This window comes from Periophthalmus magnuspinnatus, chromosome 11 (genome assembly GCF_009829125.3).
Source record: "Periophthalmus magnuspinnatus isolate fPerMag1 chromosome 11, fPerMag1.2.pri, whole genome shotgun sequence".
NCBI classification, from domain to species: Eukaryota; Metazoa; Chordata; class Actinopteri; order Gobiiformes; family Gobiidae; genus Periophthalmus; species Periophthalmus magnuspinnatus.
Window position 1 is genome coordinate 25,088,915 of NC_047136.2, and position 15,499 is coordinate 25,104,413.

Genomic DNA, 15,499 nt, shown 5'->3' on the forward strand with positions numbered 1-15,499 from the left:
AACTGTAAACTGGGTGCTCCATCCTATGTGTTCTTTTGTGTAGAGGTTTAACATACCAATAAAACAATTTGCACTTGACACAGGCAGGTAAAAGACTCCTTTTTTCAAACTATTTAACTGAGATGCATAACAGATTGATTTAACAATTCAACCATTAATTTCACTGTAATAGCAAGGCTTTGTCAGGGAGAAACTTTTACCAGTTTACATGCAGTTATGGACTCCAAATCACACGGTCAAAAATGTGTTTTTCTGTGATTTTCATCTTCAGTGAATAGAGCGTTTACTCTTGAATTGGAGGATTGTCATTTCATTTCAAGTGATATCTTAGATTGTGTCATATTCAGTGCAGTAATAGTTACATTTAGCATTCCCATATTACACTATTCAGAACTTCCTGTTTCCCTATTTTCAGCCTCTTAACCGGACCACCAATTCTCCTTAGTCTTTGGCTGTCTCATTGTGTCCTTTACTGGAAGAGCATGACTCAGCCCTGTGGCTTTCTCTCCCTGTCCTGCTCCTAATTAGCTATTAATGAGCAGGTGAATGAACTGACTCCACGCACATCTCCTCTAGACCCAACACTCCTGAGTCATAGATACATGAAGACCCAGGCTGAAATCCAAACGCACTTTTTCTGCCACAAATATGAGTCAGCTGCCCGAGCCAAAGCCATCTGGACGTGACGAGATGTAACGTGAGTCCAGATGTAACCCGGGAGTCTTAATAGTTAATAAAGATATCAGCGTTACAACACCAACTTTTGGTTTTGGTGTCCTCTGATCTGGTAGTATACTTTGGGTGGTCATGCATTAAAAAAGTAACTATATATGTTCTTTAGAATACGACATTTAGTGAGCAGAGGATTGCTTGATTGCTTCCTGTACATTAGAAATGACCTTATCTTACCTTACAAGACCAAGTAGAGATATGATATTTTCTCTGTTGGTGAGGACATATTTGTCTCCAAAACATACTTACCTTTGTTGGAAAAGAAGGTTAAAGGAAGGTTAAATCTGGACAAAGTTTTAGAGTGAATAGATTTAAACTCTTAAAACTTTAACCAATTAAACCTTATTTTTCTATGAATCCTTTGCTTATTGTTGTTTTAAATGTACACAATTTACAAAATCCTAACACACAAATGAATAGATCAAAGTATTATTGTGCACTATTGGATCTCTGCACCAATTCTGGGCCTGGGATATTCTTCTCAGTCTCTTCTTTATTAATTATTTATCCACGTCAAAAAATATTGTCCTTGCAAGTACTGTACCACCTTAAAACTGACCATGATCTAATAATCTACAAAGTGCTGAAACCAGGACCTAAAATATTTTAAATTAGTACTAAATACATCTATATCAGTTTTAAACTAGTCCACAGATCCATTGGCACCCAAAAAAGTCTACACTAGTACTACAGTTAGTAATCTGAATTATTGTGAGATTGCCCACTGCATTTTCCATACAGGAGCAAACAAAAATACATGAACACATACAATAAATGAACTGTTACTGTAGATGCATGTATCCAGTTATTTGGATGCATTTCTATGTAATTTATTCTATAAGACAAGACAATTCAAAACATTTACTCCATTATCGTTGTGCGTAAAAGTTAGTGCGCCTGTTTGGCTGTGCGTAATACGTGCGTAAAAGTGTACAAGTGTAGAATGTGCTTGTGCTAAACGTTCGGCTTTTTGCTTTGTGACAAGTCCGCGCGAAGTGGGCGGGTCCACAGATGTATATTTCCCAGAGGGCCATTCTTTTATGTGAGCAGCGCCAATGCATCTCGCCCTCTGATTGGCTGCTCTCTCACCGTTTGGCTCCCTATCTTATTAGCCATGTGTGATTTATCTCCAATTGAGGATCACGTAGAGTTGACCTGAAGCTGCAGGGGCGAGGGGGGTGTGATCCCGCAGGCCTGGAGAGAGGTCAGAGAGCAGCGAGGACGCGAGGATACCACACGTAAGCACCGAGGAGCCGAGGAACAACGGGGGGAAAAAAAGCATGGATTCAGGCCGTTGGATGTGAGATTTTACCGGGTTGCTTCTGCAGGACGAGGCCGTGGAGTGGACTCGTCATGGCAGAAGGTATGGTGTGGAAAGAGGGAGCCTGGAGGGTGAGGTTTGGCGGTACTTTAACGAACAGTTTGGTTATTTCTTCAGCAGTGCAATGCAGTAATGTGGGATATGAAGGGGGAGTATACACGCATGTTTTTTTTGTTTTTTTTGTTTTTATTTACTTTTTGTGGCCTACTTCACAATAACGTCTTGTCAAGTGTTTTCAACAAATGGACTAACCTTGAGTTTCAGATGAATGGAAAAAAAATATTAAGACTGTTGCCATAGCAGCTCGATATTACATCTTTTGGATAATGAAAAGTCCACAAAATGTAACAGGAAGCTGAAACCCATGAACACGAGTTACAGTTATAATATGATTTGGCTTTGCTTTATGTCATACGCCTGGCATCAAATACAAATATACTTTAATTTATCAAAAAAGCTGTTTTGAAGAGATTTTAAATGGCACGCATCCAGTTTTTGTCCAAGATATCTGGTCAGTGGCAGTTTTGGGAGAGAATATGCATGTTTTATTTAGTTTTCGTGTTACTTGGCTATTTGAAAAAGGAAGTAGACTATTCCAGCGCAACTTGAGAAGCTTTCAAAACACAGCGCGCTTTTGGTGTGGGTGACGCACCGGGTTTGGGAAGCCCTTCGTCTCTCTCTGTGTGTGTGTGTGTCACCCCCGCTGCTGTGAACGTCTCTCTTCTCCACGCGCCTGTTCCATCTCCATAGTGATCCATATTGTGTCCCGTTTGTGAGCAGGAGGCAGTGCGCAGAGCGAGGAGGAGGAGGCCGCCCCAGTGTCCCGGGGCAGCGGCGTGTGCAAGTGGTTCAACGTGCGCATGGGCTTCGGATTCCTCTCCATGAGCAGCCGGGATGGGGTCGCAGTGGAGCCGCGCGTGGACGTATTTGTGCACCAGGTGAGAACCGGGACCAGGCGCACCGCACGCGTATGGACTCCGGTTACATTGACTCATCCTTTGTCTCTCTGTGCGTAAAATGGACCCATCTTTAACTAGAAGAAATGGCACGAGGGGAAAAAACGCTTTGAAAGTTACCTATCCAGATGTGCTAGGTCACCTGTGTTAAGCAGTTTTAGTTAATAACCTGCCACTCTGATCTATCCAACATTTAGATCCCAAATAAGTTTATATAAAGAGAAACAGGTGTGTTTTGTGTAAAGGCTGGGTATGTTATAGGGTATTGCTCTTGTAGGGAAAAGGGGCATCTGCATTTGACCCATCTGTCACAGCTTAGGGGCCTTTCCGTAGCCGAGACCCTTTTCCAAGTCTTCCTTTATTATTGGTAGTAATTGGAGCTTATATTACAAAGAATACCAATTTTAAGGTGCACCGTGCAATTTATCTCGTAGATATGTTACTGCTTGTCTGGAAGGTTTTAAAGTATGGCATTGAATGTATCCAACTGGCATGTATTCCTTGCTATTTATTACAAACGAAGAAATACCTTGTGAACAGTGTTGTCTCTCCACAGATCTGACCTATAACTTGGCCTGTTGGCAAAGCAATGCAGTCTTCATGGAGATAAATAGGTGTGATAAGTAGCAGAAAACCACAGTGCATTTTTGTATCTTTTCCAAATCTCAATTTTGAAATCCCTGGTAGGAAGGGAGGTGTGAACAGACTGAGCTTTACTCCTTTGACTTCAGTGGTCACATTTCATTTATTACCTCAGTATATTCATGCCTTTATCTGGATGTAAGAAACTACTAGATGACACTTTAAAACAATTCTTAACTTATGAAAAGCATCAAGTTGAAGATGAGCAAATCTATATATGACCCTTGCAAACTCCATCTTGAAGTAGACTCTCCTTTGCCCCTCTGACCCACAGCCTGGGGTTCTGTGGAAGTTAAGATGTATAAGAGCTTTGTGGTTCTGGCCTGTGTGTAAAGGGTTAAAGGATAAAGCGGATATACAGACTTCTTCCTCCTCTTCTCTCCTTTTAACTTTTGTTCCTTGTTCTGTGGTTATTAAATGTTATGAGCCCACCCAAACCAGACCTGACCTGCCCTGCCCCCTCCTTCTCACTGAGGCTGTGGCTTCTCATGTTTCTAGAGCCATTGTAAATCTTAAGACCGGAAAAAAAGGATTTAATGTGTTTGTGTGCATGGGACAAGTGAAGGTGTGAAAATGCTGTGATATTATTAGTGTTTGGTTGGTGGAAGGCAGTCAGAAAATTTGTTTTCAAATTGGATAAATGACAGGATTGCCATTTGTAAGAATTGAGAGGTAGTTAAGATCTGAGACTGGAATAGCTGTAGAATTTGAAGATCTGTTCGGGTTTATCTCAATCTGGTGTTGGAACACTATGGGTCTGTGTTTTGCTGAAGCAGACTCTACGCAGTGTCTATCTTGAGATTGATCAAATTTTGTTGTGCATCACATTGTAAGTAGAAAGTAATATTCAAATGAGACCTTTAGGAGCGTTTAGCCATGTTATCGTGATTTTCCCATTTAGAGTGATTCATGCATGTCTGAGTAATCTAATAGTTTTTTGTGCATTTCTTCAAGGTGCCACTGCTCAGAAAAATCCCATGATCACATAATAAAGCTACTATGTCACCTTTAAAACTAGGATACTTATATTTTTGTAAATTTGTTATGTGTTTTTTTTCACCTACTGCTTCCTCTTTCCATGGTTTGAAAATCAGTAGATATGAAACCTGCTCCACCATCCCCCTCCACTCACCTGGCGTTTGTTTAGCCTCACTTGTGCTCTCTGCTCTTCTTATGTGAGGCCGAAGCTGGCACATTAGACATCAGACAGCAGTAACATAGATCGCCTCTAGTGGTGATATGTGAGAATACAACAAAGCCAGGTCAGATTTCAAATGGTAGCTTTAAATCTGCAAGGGTGAGAATCTTGATCATTTGGTTTTCCTACAAACTGAACTGAGCTGACAGCATCATAAAAAAACATCAAAAAAGCAACAAAAGTCTTGTCCAAAGTTGAAACTTGCTTTAACCATGTCTATATTAATGTTAGGACGAACAGCATTTCTACTATTAAAGTGTAGGTTCTTGGGTGAGAAGTGGTTCCCCAGTAGCGTTCACCTCCGCCCTCTCCACCCCACCCCCCTCTCTAATAAAAGCAGTTCATCTGAGGGTGTGATCCTTTAAGACCACAGGACTGGTCGGGTCTGCATTAGGTTAATACAACCATCAAATACAGGAAGTGCACAGGAAACCACAGAGACGAGTGCCACCGGGGCTCTTAAAAGGCTTCACTGGTCATAGACTGTCATATTATTTTGTCTAATAAAACACTGACCATACTAGAGTTGACTCTTACTTTAGAATAGCGGTTAGCCACTTGAAGTCAGTTTGTTATGGTTATGTAATTTGATTATTTGCATAATTACATCAATGGCAGAAAATGTTTCAAAGGTAGTCATCTGGACAGTGTTGTAGAAATTGAGGTGTTTGTGCTGCCATCTGGAAGAACATTTCAATCTGAAGGAACTGTTCTGAGAAGCTACAAAATTATTGATATTTTGCAGTGACCTCACATGGGGGGTGTTTTGTATGTATACCTATGGATGAATATTCAGCAGTGACCATGATGGCACAATGCACACATTAGCAAACCCATTCGGATAAGTTTTAAAATAGTCTGAAAATTTATGAAAAATTACAAAATACATTTAGTTGTTTGAGTTTCAACAAAAAGATGAGCGTGGCAAACTGAATAAAACTGTTGGCTAATGCTAGCTAGCTTGTGACTGTTATTTGAGAGGGACTTGTTTAACAGCACAAAATCAGCTCAACTGTTGTAGTTCCGGCCATGTCAGTTCTTGATCAGATTGTTTTAAAGCAAACCTCAAATTAAGTCAAACTTATGTAAAAACTTCAGACAGAACAGTGCTTCCAGTTAGCATCACACCCCCACGGAATGATGATGACATCAGCTGCAAAGTATCAATACTACCCTGAACTAGATTGTCAGATAATTAACTTTTGAAACCTTTTCTGTCTGATTTATTAAACAATGGAAACAAAAAATATAACACTTGTTTCCCTTATTTTTTCTAAAGTTCTTTGCCCATATTTTATATCTTACAAATTGTCTTAAATCTTGAAAAAGCAGTGAGGGAATACTGAAATAATTTAGTTTTGCTGTTGACTTTTCTTTTTTTGGGTTGTATTTCAGCAGATAGGGTTTGGCTCCACACACTTGCCATATTAATCTTATGATTTTAAATCCTTCCAAATGACAAGAATCACATCTTTCATGTTGAATAAGGCACCACTTTTTGAAGCTATAGAGAAAAGAATGTCCTTTTGTCTAGTTATGCAGACAAACAAGACGTCAAAATATGTTCAGTTCAGCTAATTTGTGTTTCATTAGGCCCAGTAACCAGAAAATACGACTATAAACTCGTTTGGATTTTCACATCAAGTTCTGCAATAGAAACCTGACCAGTCCTCCAACTCTCCAACACATTTTATTGCTGTTTTTATTATTCTAGAGCAAACTGCACATGGAGGGGTTCCGCAGCCTGCGAGAGGGAGAGCCAGTGGAGTTTACATTCAAAAGGTCCTCTAAAGGCCTGGAGTCCCTGAGGGTAACCGGGCCAGAGGGAGCACCCTGCCTGGGGAGTGACCGCAGATCCAAGGGCAGCCAGAAACGACGATCCAAAACTGACCGGTATGTACAGACTGACTCACATTTTGACTCATTGATATGGGACATTGAATGATTCTCAGTTTATAAAAGCTTGAAAGAATTGACATGGTATTGTTTTAGTGCAAATTCTAGGCTGTTCATTTCCCTGTGGAAATTGTTCTAGTGGCACAGATTCCCTTTCAGTTCTAGTGTTGACTTAATTTAGAGTTTTATTCACTTTTTTCTCCTCCTATAGTCCTGGTTTAGAAAACTTTTGTGGCAATGGTGTAGTCCCAGACCAGGTTTAACTTTAGCCCTAGTTTAGCCTTGGTTTAGTCCTGTTCATAGACCTGGTGGTACGAAAAAGGCTAAATATTTTTCTTTGGTGGTACTTCTATACATTGGATAGTCCAGAGATGAAGTCATTGTTTAAGCATTAATTTATATTGTCATATGTATTGAGACTTTTCTGTTTATATCACGATATACGTTTTAGGCCATATAACTCTTGTCCTAGTGAAATATATGGCCCTGTGTAGTTTTTATTCTAGATATATTGATATTTTTGGCCTTTTCTGGGTTGGTCATTATTTAGAACTACTATAATATACAATGTAAATACATCTTGGTGGTACTTGGTGTGAAAACTTTGAGAATCACAGGCCTAGAGGATGACCAAAAAGGAGATTTTTTGATGTAGTAAAGCTGATGTGAAGTTGGTGTGAGAGAAGGAAGTGGAGGTTATCTTCATGAGCAAATTGATTTTAAATAAACAAGTCAGTAAATTTCAGACAGTTATGATGATTCATTTAAAACAACATTCACATTCAGAAGAAAGAACAACTGGGATAAATCTGACACATATTGATATGAGTTTTCTGAATTAAATTTGATCATACATATTTTGACCTTTTGTGAATGTCTTTGTCTTTTTCATAGCCCTACTGTGTCCAGTATGGATTTTATTTAGCCAATACACTATCTTATTTTTTATTTATTTTTTTATGTTATTAGTTTACTTAAATTTGCAGATCTTGCCAAATTTTAAAGTTGTAGATAAGTTTACTTTTCCCATTTCCAAAAAGAATCAAATCTATTTACCTAAATATAATGTTTTTGTACTGGTTATGGCGATAACGTAAAACCACAACCCCCTTTTAGGCTTCATTGTTTTTCTATTTCCATTACAAATAGAAAAAAAACCTCTAAGAATACACTGACCAGTTGGTCTTAGTCCCTTGAGCTGTAGCTGCCATGTTTTGGCAACATGGTTACAAACATTCCACTCTGCATATCAAATTTTAGAGCTAAACATAAAACCTGGGGGGACAGGGCCTTCTCCACAGCTGCCCCACCCTCTGGGACGACCTGCAGCTCTGAAAACTCACCTGTTCAAAACTGCCTTCAAATAACTGCATCTCCTTTTTTATCTGTTTCTTTCATTAGTGTTTTGTCTGTCTTGAATTGTGTGGAGCATCTTTAAGTGTCATGAAAAGTGCTATACAAGTAATGATATTAATATATTATATTAATATTATTAATTGTTATAAACTCTGACAACAGAATGAGACCTACTTAGTCAAATGGAAAGTTGGCAGCGGTTATAACACTGACTATTCATTAGCATTTCTGAAGGGACACTGAGTCCAATCAATAGATCAATATGTGGTTTGTTTTCTTGGGCTTGGCAGTTAAACAAGCTTCGGACTCCGGTTCCTCCCACCCCTCTGTGTGCAAAGTGGAGGCAGAGCAGAAGTAGAGATAAAGCTTCTCAAGTCTTAGCTTGAAACGTAAACAACTACAGTGGATCAGAAGTTTTACTTAAAATGTGTGTTTAATGTGACCATGTATGGGAGCTCTGCAGTGACGTGCTTCTTTTGAGCATGTCTTCTTTTTGATGGCCATTGTCCCTTTGAGCACTCGTATAAACATCAAGTCAATTTGTATAATTTGATCAGTATTATGATAAAGAAATTACAAAGTACAATCCGATTTTAGATTGATACTTGTTCAAATGAGTATCTAGTTATAATAAACTATTGATTCGAAAGAAAGTATCAAATTGTATATGATTGCACTGTAATCAGCACTCAAACAATAGCATAAATTCAAATATTTTAAGTCATGCAGAGAAGAAAGATATATAGAGAATGTATCTTTTTTGTTAGTAATCTATTACGATGTGATTCAATGATAGCATGTTTTTGTTTTGTTTTTGGTAATCATTAAATGGAAGTTTTCCTCTGCGAATGATTAACAAAACTTTGACATCTTAATCTAATCTTCACCTTGTTTTATGCTCAAGTTTATTTTTCATAGAACTTAGTCTGAAAACAAGGCTGAGGTGCAGCTTTTTTACTTTTGAGTCCTAAACGTTGTATTGAGAGAAGAGGAGATCCTATCCATATAATTGATACCAGATGTATGTGGCTGCCAGAGGTGAAAGGTCAGTGCTGCCATGGCAACAGCAGGGCGCGGTGTGCAAATGAGGTGAGGGAGAGGAGGGGTCAGGGTTCAGAGGTCACCCAGCCCAGTGGTCAAACAAAGAAGCTCTACCTTTCTGCATGGATCAATACTGACCATCACTGACCACTGCGGTGGGAGGGGGAGGGGCAGGGCAGAGGGGAGGCCAAGGGGACAAGAGATGGGATTCATCATCCATGGAATTTGCTGAGGATTAGGTTTTGGGTTTGGTCATTTTCTTGGCGTCATCAAAACCAATAGAATGGCAGTGTATTTTCAGCTAGTATGTTTTTTAATATGTATTTTAATATGTATTTAAAGGACGGGGCTGGTGGCCACAGGGCTGTGACTGTACTGTACTACTATTGTCAAATATTTGGCCTAAGGATAAAATTTAAACCTTCAGTCCATCAGTTGATGGGTTAAAGCTTTGCTAGTCCTGTGAATTGGGAACTGCAATGTTTAGAGTAGATTACTGATTTGGTGTTAAGTAAAGGCTTGTCAAAGTTTGAAGTCTTCTGGCTATGCAAGTTGGATTGTTGTGAGGTTTGCATTTTTAAACTCACAAGAATCCACCTTGTATCACTCCTGTTGGTATGTTTGAGTCCAGTATTATTACTTGTTAATGAGGTACCAAACATTAGAAAACTGTATGCATGATGCTACACATTAATTTAGCCCAAAGCTATAATTTTAAGTGGAGTTTTAGCCCATCACAGCAGTACATTGACATACTTCAATGAGAGTCCCTCTTTCTGAACGATACAGATGGGAGCCATCCAGATTGATGTTTAGAACTCAGTTCAGAGCATTACACAGATCAGTCTGGTGTTAACCAGGTTATCAGAAAATATCCCAATAAACATTAATATTGAAACGACTTTATGCCACTGCCACAATAACCATAAAGCAGGATGATCCAGTGCACTTGTCTCTAAACATGCAATATCATTAAAAACAAGAGCTATATTACCTTTTTTATAGCTGAATATTGAGCTAAAAGTTGAATAATACTAATCCTTATTATTATTATTATTTAATTATTGTAATTGCTGTGTCAGGCCTAGTTAAGCATTTGCCTAACACCAGGATGTAGAGTTCAAACCTTGTCTGAAGCACATCCTGTTTTTGTGGACAACCCTCTGCCTTGCCCACTTTGGGCTTTAGGGATGTGGGCACACTACCTCAGTATAGGATCTAAGTTGGGTTCAACAACTAGTATTTAAAACCTAGATAAGCACAATGTAGTAACTTGCAACATCTCCCTCCTTGCTGTAATGCTGATTTGTTCTTAATCACACAAGTCTCATTTGGGTTGCCAGTTTCAATGCTGAAATCCAGATGGTTTAAACCTAAAAGGCCTCTCTCTGATCTGAATCCTCACTGCCTAAAGCCCAACAACTGCAGTCAATCACGAATCAGTGCTAGTGCAGCCCCAGTGGGTGAATTTGAGAGGTTCTTCCACATGAGTCATGGCCTGTTCATATACAGAGAAAGGGAAACACTTCTCTATCTGCAGGTTATGGCACTGGCAACCCAGGTTCAGTTGTGACTGTAGATCAGCAAGAGTAGAACCCCCCCCCCCCCCATTCCATTTAATGTTTTGGTTTGGGAGTGACTTAAGTTGACTTGTGTGACATTATTTTTTATTCAGTGTTTTATTAAAAAATATAAAAATGTAATCTGACATGCAAAAATTATCAAAACATTCTAGAGATTTCATATAGTTTTTTGTCTTATTCCAAAGATAAGCCTGCCAGCTCTTGGTGCAACACTCCAACTCTATTCTGGTCCATTATTGCAGCAGTATTTTCGAGTAAAGAGGTTTGGTGTATAGTTTTATTGCGAGCCTCTTTTTTCACACACAAATCAAATCTTTACAGCTAAAAAAGTGCCATTTCCTCTTGTGCTTAATGTGGGAGGAGGGAGAGGTTAGTGCGTAGAAGCCAACTAGATTGTCCATAAAATCAATAGCTTGTGCTGCCTGTTTAAATGGCTACTGTTTCATCTTGTGTGACCTCCAGCTCATGAATTCACAAACAGGATTTCACTTAGCTCACAATTGTTAGCGTAAATAGCCATTGAGCTGCTATGGATTCAGCTGTAACAATAGACATTTACTGCAATACTCTCCACTCACACTTTACATGTTCATATAAAAGTATTGTTGATAATTTACAGTATTGTGTAAAATGTATTATATATGTGCAATAATGAAATAAGTAATAAGTGTGATCATATAGAATTAAATATTAAATGCAAAATATTAGGGATGGGGTGAGACGCAGACTCTTGATAATTTCAGGCTCACAAATGCTTGTTTATTTTACATTTGTGGTGTTTTTGTCATTGAGCTTTTTGAACTAAGGCTTCTCAAGAGATGTGATGATGATTATGTATAATAATAATAATTATTACAACAATAATAATTATCAGTATGATAATAGTTGTTATTATTATAGTAATTATAGTAATTATTGTTGTTATTTATCATTATTCCTTTCCCATTCCTTTATTTGGCTTGCAGAAAAACTTACAAGTCCATTTTCTATATGGAGCACAATCTTTGCATTTTTAAAAAATCTCCCAGGATCTTTTGGCACAGTCTCCCCCCAGTCCCGTTCATAATAAATTTTACATAATCATTATCTGGACTGTATGGACTCTAAAGCACATATGGAAATATCATTTTTAACAACAAAGACATGGTCATTTTAATTGTAAATATTCTATATCTGAAAGTGTTCTGTCACTGTCTCAACCTTTATTTGGCTAATAGTATTTTTTTAAAGACTAATACAAGAGCAATGAAGGTTTGACTAATCAAAGTTGATTGCTGACTAGTCAACTACTAAGACCTAATTTATAATCCCTATATTACATTGTCTTGATTGATTTTCTATGCTGTGTAAAACTTTTCAATATTCTCAAAATAAATATTTGCTTCATGTAAATACGTATGTGTTTACATTCTCCTATTTATTTGTGTGTGAAATGTGTGAAATCTCTAAATCTCTGGACTTGAGCTGAAGTGCTCTGGCAGAGGAGAGTCTGAATAGACTGAGATGACCCTGTCCTTGACAGCTGCTCACTGCCAAGGCTCTACAAATAACAGTGGTGAATGGCGCCCTCAAGTGGCTCTACTATGAAAGAGGAGTCTCACTTTTGTAATGGTTTCAAGCAATGCCATTATTTACCTGTAGGGACTCAAGTACTTGTTTTATGCATGTACATATTTCACAGTGACTGCACATTCTGGATGTAATTTGAAGAAAGATGACAACTCGCAAACACGCTTACCATATTATTTTTTAATCTTTTATTGATGGTTTAGTTTTATTATGTTTTTGGCAAAATAGATCATTTGGAGTCCATGTCTATTCACAACATGGATAGCTTAATCTGTAATTAGAAAATATTGTTTACAAAATGACAAAAACATTGAAATGTTTGAACAAAACACCACATTAGATTACAATAAGAAGAATTCCACCTTGTTTCTATAAAGTTGCATTTGTTTTTAATCCTTTTAGTTGAATCAAAAGTTCATATATTTCAGTACTGCTTCATGTTTTTCTCCTGCAGATGCTACAACTGTGGAACCCCGGGTCACCACGCCAAGGAGTGCCAGCTGCCCCCCCAGCCCAAAAAGTGCCACTTCTGCCAGAGCCTGTCTCACATGGTGGCCTCATGTCCACTCAAAGCACAGCAGAGGGCTGCACTGGACACCCAGGGAGCGGCCGTCGCCATGGAGACGGAGGCAGGACCCAGCCAAGGCATGGACACTGAGATGGCCGACTGACACTTTGACCTGGACTGTGGACAGTAGGCAGGAGTGGACAAAGCAGTGGAGAGGTAGAGGCTGTTTCCCAATCGCAAGGTCATCCATGTGGAATGATGTCTCCACATGTTTTCCATAGAATTCCCTACAATCAAATCAATAAAGGCACTGCAGCTGTGTCTTAAAAACAAACCTAGTTAATTTTAAACCGTTTGCAGAGGTCCAAAATTATTCCTCACTTACCTTACACATTCCAAGCATCCAAATAATTCGCTGCAATGAGTTTTATAAGTGCTTTTCACAACCAGAGCAGAGTTTTGCCATCACAGTAATTCTAACAGCTAGCATGCTAACCACACATGGGCTGTATGTGTAGTTTGATAGTCATGTTTCTGTTATTTCTGTTGCCCGCAGTGGTCTACTTTGGCTACAGGCGTAACTGACCATAAAAACTTGTGGTCAAAACAGTTTGATCATCTGGAAAAACTTGATGTTTTCCAGATACTCAAATGAATGTTCAAATGAAGTCACAGGAAGAAAGATAATTTCAATGGGGAAACAGACTGAAGCCACTGAAGCCTGGTATAGACTACTAACAACCAGCCACCTTTTGTAAACATGAGCGTTTTGTCTCCGTCACATCTCTCCCTCTGCTCTAGCTTTACCACTCCTTTGTACTGTAAGACAAACCACTGCTCCTTTATGTTGTATTCTAGGGTTTAAGCTTCTGACAAGTCTCTGAACATTCAAGTTGAACAATCGCAGACCAAGGGAAGTGTAGCCCAGTGAACTTTGTGCTTTCTCTGAATATCTCCAGTCTGTAAGTGAAGATATTAGCCCGTCCGAGCCTTCTAACATAGCAGCATGTAGCCTGAGAGGAGTATCCAGTGACTGCACTAGCCTAATGTAATGACACCTCTGTTTAAGTGCTGGTGTAGTGTTGCACCAGATTTGACTGGAATTCGACCCAATACCATTTTAAATAATACGGGAATGCCAGGACTTTCTGTAGTTACAACAATCATTATTAGAAGTACAATGACATGTTTAAAGAGGGGGTATTTTATTTCTTGGCCATTTATTTATATTTGGATGCTACCTTTTTTTGTTTGGAAAATGTTATATTCGGCCAAAACAACATATTAAGATGTTTAATATGTTCGTTTAGTTTTTGATGCTCTGAGTCTTCAGTGTGGCATCACAACACAATCACCATACGTCCCGTTAATAGTACTAGGGGTCAGGTTTGTGAAATTGCAGTGTATTGTTTTGCATCATGCTTTTACATATTTATGGAAAATGGCCGTGTGGGATCATGGGCTACATCAGCTTCTGGGCTAAGCCTTGTATAGGATCGTACTGCTTATCGTAAAGAGGATTTGAATAGGGCCCCAGAGAGATCGTAACTCATTACTCAAACATGCACGGATGACATATAAAACCTCTTCAGGCATGCTGATGAGGGAGCAATGTTATAACATGGCAGAAAGCTGCAAAAAGTCAATTTTGCATAATACCCCCTCTTTAATATACATTTACAGCAGAACTAGACGGTCTGTCTTTTGTGCCTTGATTTGATGGAGGAAGGGAGGATAAAGAGAGGCTTACAAATGAACACAGATGAACGCAACACTGAACAGCTGACTTCCATACTCTCGACAAAATATATATATAAAAACTGGATATTTTATTATTTTGAATTGAATGTAAATGAGCTCACTTCTGAATGTGAGAGAACGTCACGACCCAAGTGCCAGTGCCTCAGTGCAGGGAGCTTACTGAAAACATTATACAAACACAAAGTACCTTAACCTACGAAGGATCTTTCTATTGGGAAGAAATGCTATACCAAATACTGTATGTAGTCATTTTGTATGCAAGACCTGTAATGATTGTATGGCAGATATTGTCTGCCACAAACGAAAAATGAATGTTCTTCAATACATCTACAAAAATGAGGGTTGTTCAGAACAGGGCTGCACAATATGGAAAAAAATAGGCTACTGCAATATTTATATTCCTTGAGACGGTAAGTTCATTTCAGTTTGAGCAAAAAGTGTACATGACTTTATTTGCTAAAACAAAACGAAATAAATTGGTTTTAAAACTAAAATTTTAATAAAACCTTGGTTTTGTGATATAATAGCTGGTGTCTCATGATATGGATATTGCGTTAGCCTATTTAGCAATATTGATAATTCTGTAATGGATTGTGCAACCCTCGTTCTAAATATCAGAACTCTTGTTAAACAGTAAAAGTGTCTGGATTCTGCACTGATGAACAATTGAGCCAAGTGTTGAACGGAAAGACTGGTTCTACATGTCTTACAAATACATGGGTTCTGCTGAGATTATAAAGGATTATTATGGAACATTGTGAGGCCTTGCTGCCTTGCTTTATAAAACTAGTAATAATTGGCTTATTGGTATGAATGTCTTTAGATGGACTCAGGGGAAAACTGTAGAAACTTTTTTCATTGATGCAGTTGTGTAGCTTTAGTACTAAAACGGTGACATTGTTCAACAATACAGCAAACTAGCCGAATGCTAGTTAT

The 15,499-nt window shown here is 38.5% G+C and overlaps 1 protein-coding gene across 1 annotated transcript; it reads left to right on the forward strand.

Moving 5' to 3' along the window:
- The first annotated feature begins 1,881 nt into the window (after positions 1-1,881).
- On the forward strand, positions 1,882-13,028 carry LOC117378345 (protein lin-28 homolog A-like). The gene is made up of 4 exons (XM_033974933.2): positions 1,882-2,095; positions 2,834-2,991; positions 6,564-6,742; positions 12,749-13,028. The coding sequence occupies exons 1-4, from the start codon at positions 2,086-2,088 to the stop codon at positions 12,963-12,965; spliced, it is 564 nt and encodes a 187-aa protein (XP_033830824.1). The 5' UTR covers positions 1,882-2,085; the 3' UTR covers positions 12,966-13,028.
- Positions 13,029-15,499: the final 2,471 nt, after the last annotated feature.

Excerpts from the sequence above, each read along its gene's own strand:
- LOC117378345 (XM_033974933.2), top strand. Across the intron at positions 2,992-6,563 it reads TGGACGTATTTGTGCACCAG|AGCAAACTGCACATGGAGGG; the intron begins GTGAGAACCGGG and ends TTATTATTCTAG. Across the intron at positions 6,743-12,748 it reads CGACGATCCAAAACTGACCG|ATGCTACAACTGTGGAACCC; the intron begins GTATGTACAGAC and ends TTTCTCCTGCAG.